Below are 5,000 nucleotides of genomic sequence, written 5' to 3'. Positions count from 1 at the left end.
TTGAATAAATTGACAGGTTTAATCATCTTAATCGATGACTCGACGTGGACGAAATAATAGCCTAGTATCGAAGTGTATTATCGCGATGGCATTAGATGATTGATTCTCTGCATTTTACCAGAAGTTGCTGTCATGAAAGGGGGCACTGATGATTTATCCTTTATGAGATTGATTTCAAACGAATAAATCGATTCCTTTGAAAGTTTACTTCGATATACATGTAAATCGAATAGGGTGAAAATATTTCTATCTCTTTAGAATAAAATACGATATGATTTTTTTCGATTATATAAATTAATTAATTAACTTAACATTTCCATATAAAACATTTATATATATATATATATAAATTTTTTATTTTAATTTTATATACATATATATATGTATACAATATATAATTTAATTCAATATATAATAGTTATGTATATAACTTTTAAAAATCATAATGATATAATATAATCATATGAATATATTATTTGAAATAATATATGAGAAATAAAGAAAGAGAGAAAGAGAGAGAGAGAGAAAGAGATAATATAATGATATCGATTCGAAATTTATATATATATATATATATATGTATATAAATAAAAATAAGAGACGAAAGTCATTCAAGGTAACATTCGGCTATATTTATCCATTGATCGTATTAGTGACGTAATTCGTACGGCTTATCTGTACGTGTTTATCTGTCCTTTGTCCTTTCTCGTGTTCTAAGATCAGTCGTAGTTAGATCGTAAGAAGGTGAGCATCGGGTAGACTTGTGATCCTACGATAAGCTCAGTTAAATTGTCATTTTTCTCAAGATTTTTCTTAATCGTACGAATTATATATTTAATTATATAATATAAATATATTTAATTATTTTATATTAATATTAATTTGCAAACAAACAATCTTATAGATTTAATGCAATTAAATTGATTGCATTATTTATCAACGAATTATTTTCTTTTCTTTAAAGAACGATTATTTGAAAAATTATTTTTCATCGTTAATTTATATTATCGATCATTCTCAATACCTATGTTTTAATTATATACTGATTTGTTTTATATTATAATTAATTCAATAACAATTTCATAAAACTATATATATATATATATAAATAGAATATTATTCTAATATGAAAATAATATTTTTGATTTCAGTTGGCAACAATGTCAACGAACCACCTATCCTTGAAGCAGGAGGATACCCTACAGGTTTACCTCTTTCAGAATCGACCAAAGTAGGCACGTCTGTATTCGTCCTAAAGGGCTACGATCCGGAAGGATCACCAGTGAAGTATGGCATACAACTCACCGACTATTTCGTAGTCGACTCACGCACAGGCGCCATCAAGTTAGCAAAGCCCCTGAATCGTGAGGTAAGAAGTCGATCGCTTTACTCTCACTCGAATCTTTTTCTCACCCTTTTTTCTTTTCTCTATCCTATGGAAAAGGAAAGGGAAGAAAAGGGAAGCAAAGGGAGAGAAAAGAAAAGAAAAGAAAAGAAAAGAAAAGAAAAGGAAAGGAGAGGAAAGGAAAGGAAAGCCATTTAAAAATCCCTTACCTCGACTTTTTTTACCTCCTTATTTTATTTTATTTTATTTTATTTTATTTTATTTTACATCCATACGGGAAAATAAAAAAATTTATTCTCTTTATGCGCATATTTTTGATAAATAAATATTAAAGAATTGATTTTACTTTTCTATATACCATATTAATCATAATCTCATATTCATTAACTATAGAATTAGATATTAGAAGATTCAATTTATATGTATTATAATGTTTATCAACTAGTCGTCAAATCCGCTTGGTTATTGCTGATACGCTTATCCTTGCGAGAATCTAACGGTCCAGTGAAAACGTTCACGCGTCTATGGATGCTCTAATTTATGGTATCGCGCTATAATCCTAATATATATATAATATATATATATATATATATGTTTGTGTGTGTGGAATACATGTATATATACCGTAATTATGGAATTAACGAGATCGCACTATATATATCTTGTCAATTTAATTTATTCAGTATTATGTCGATTTATTTTTATATTTTTGAATGTTAATTAAAATTAAGCATTAGAGAATTAAATATTACATACAAATATAGATTAGAAAGAGAGAGAAAGAGAAAGAAAAAGAGAGAGAGAGAGAGAGAGAGAGAGAGAGAGAGAGAGAGAGAGGGATGAAAGTAACGATTCATTACGAGGAATGAAAAACACAGTCTTTTGAAAAAGATATTTCATTACTTTCTCTCTCTCTCTCTCTCTCTCTCTCTCTCTCTCATTCTCTCCATCTATTTATCTATTTCCCTCTTTCAAAGATTTTTTTCGAGAAACGAGAAGGAAGAAACGTCTCTGTCGATGCTTCTAATTAATCTCGGAAAGCAGTCTCCATGTAATCGTAGATTATTAATCCTGCAAAGAGGTAGACGAAGCGAGAATATGGATATAATGTTGGGTATCAAAGGAGCGACACGTATGCGGCTTGATACATGCATCGTTATTTCCGCATTAACGGGAACACCCGAGTAGACTACAGATACTCTAGAAACGCATAAGCTCTATCAAGTAAATCTAATCGATCGATTATAAATTTAAAAAGATACATTTGTAACAGAGGATAAACGAAATAATATATTAAAATATTATTGATAATGATAAAATTAACTATATTATTGTAATATATTAGAGATTACATTTATTTCGAGATATCTACGGTATTTTTAGTCAATGATTTTTAATTCACGAATAAAACGAAAAAGTGAATCAATGATTGTTAAGTTTCATTCGACAGAAATTAAATAGATACATTTTAATTAATATTATTGAATATCTTGTATTATATTTCTTTTTAATACAAATTTAGGAAAATAAAATGAATTTGTTTCTAACAAATTTGTTTTTAACAAATTGTTAATTTATTATTAACAATAATTTGAAAATGTAGAGAAAAGTTTACTCTTTAAAACGATATTTTTAATTGAGTCTTTACGACTTTTAATTCCGGAGATATTCTTCCCGTATAAATGAAAAATTGTTTTTTTCGTTAAATAAATAATTTGTTTATTAACAATTTATTAATTTATGTAATTTTATAAATCAAATGCCATTTAAATATTTTTCTTCTTTTTTTTTTGTAAAATAAAATGAATTTAGGTCGTAAGAGTTTCTTTATAATAAATTGTTTATAACAGATTGTTAATTAATTATTAACAATAATTTGAAAATGTTGAGAAAATTTTGCTCTTTAAAAAGATATTTTGAATCGAGTCTTTACGACTTTTAATTCCGGAGATATTCTTCCTATATAAATGAAAAATTGTTTTTTTCGTTAAGTAAATAATTTGTTTATTAACAATTTATTAATTTATGTAATTTTATAAATCAAATGCCATTTGAATATTTTTCTTCTTTTTTTTTTTCTTTTTTTGTAAAATAAAATGAATATAGGTCGTAAGAGTTTCTTTATAATAAATTGTTTATAATAAATTGTTAATTAATTATTAACAATAATTTGAAAAAATAGAGGAGACTCTGCTCTTTAAAATGGTTTTCGTTTCAATTCTCTATGACTTTTAGTTCCAGAGATATTTCCATTTATATAAAAAAGATTTACGTTGACACACTGACCTACATAATTTCATTCAAAATTGTCCGGCGACACACTGACCTACTTAAATTCCGAGAATTTACGCATACCAGCTGGACATTACTACTATTCCTACTATTACTACTAACAGCTGTACTATAAAAATTATGAATGGAAATCTTTCAAAGGCGATATCTTCGAAACGAAAAATCGTAGAGACTTGAAAAAAATATCATTTTCAAGCGTAATTTATTCTCTATTTGTTTAAATAATCCAACAATATTGTTATAATAAAATTAATTTTATTAAATAACTTTTAAAATGGAATTTATTTTTTTTTTTTCTTTCGTATCGAAAATATATAACTATCATGAAATTATTTTCAATTTCTATTAAAGTCATATAAATTTTATTTCGTTTATTTAACAATAATATATATAAAATTTGTTAGATAGATCGCTAATAATCGATATTGAAACATTTCATTTTTCGTTTCGTATCATGCAATGACTTAGCCATTTCGTAGACAGGTGCTATAAATTTCATCGTTAATCAAATAATAATTGTATTGTAATCAATAATGAAATTAATTCAGTTTTAATAATTAATTATTCGATACTGTAAGAAAATTAAATTAATATTAAACGTTGAAAAGGAACTTTGGTTGAAAAATTATATTTAAAATTATAATGACGGGAGGATAAAAAATAGTTGGTGAGAGTTTGAGTCTAGCAAGAAAGATAAATCACGAGAAAAAGAGAGAGAGAGAGAGAGAGAGAGAGAGAGAGAGAGAAAGAGAGAGAGAGAGAGAGAATGAAAGGAAAGTAGGATGCTGCACGTGGAGCTCGAATATAATTAATTGTCCTTTCGAACAGGAGCTGGTTGCCATCACGAAAGGGACAACCCGTTCGTCTTCCTTTGCGTTCCAACGAAGCCTCCAGAGGACATTGACCTCTAGTAGAAATCGTTAATCAAGGATCCTCTTGTATCGGATAATTAATAGACACAATTGATTAGTCAAGATTAGCGAATTAGTTAGACGAATTTACTCGGACGAGTATCTCAGTCATTATTTCGTCGAATTCATTAATTATAAGAGCTTAAGTATCTAAGATATCTTAAGTATCAATTAGAGTCTGACAAAATCTTGTTATCATTTATTTGTTTCGTTTATCAATGATAAAATATCATCGCATAATTTATCCTTTAACACGTATAGATATTGTCAATATATTAATCGTCATCACGTTTATGATGGTTCCATTGTTTTCTATGGAATCCCATTCGTTAATATATCTCATTATTTAGGTGATCCTCACAGTGACACAGAACTTTTATATTAACGAAAGGGCATAAATTTAAGTAGAAGCTTCGTGAATCTCTCGAAGAAATGAAAAAGACTAGATATAG

General features: G+C 27.1%; 2 protein-coding genes across 3 annotated transcripts in view; one reads left to right on the top strand and one right to left on the bottom strand.

The window, feature by feature from the left end:
* LOC124955803 (ribonuclease P protein subunit p21) overlaps positions 1–5,000 on the bottom strand; it is a 38,350-nt gene that overhangs the window by 10,032 nt on the left and 23,318 nt on the right. The window lies entirely within an intron of this gene.
* Positions 1–5,000, top strand: part of LOC124955801 (cadherin-87A) — a 139,658-nt gene that overhangs the window by 113,844 nt on the left and 20,814 nt on the right. Inside the window, exon 4 of the mRNA XM_047510761.1 lies at positions 1,152–1,369. Within this exon, the coding sequence (XP_047366717.1) occupies positions 1,152–1,369 (218 nt within the window). The remainder of the gene's footprint in view (positions 1–1,151; positions 1,370–5,000) is intronic.

The sequence above is a fragment of the Vespa velutina genome, chromosome 19 (genome assembly GCF_912470025.1).
Source record: "Vespa velutina chromosome 19, iVesVel2.1, whole genome shotgun sequence".
Taxonomy (NCBI): domain Eukaryota; kingdom Metazoa; phylum Arthropoda; class Insecta; order Hymenoptera; family Vespidae; genus Vespa; species Vespa velutina.
This window is presented reverse-complemented; position numbering and strand designations above follow the sequence as displayed.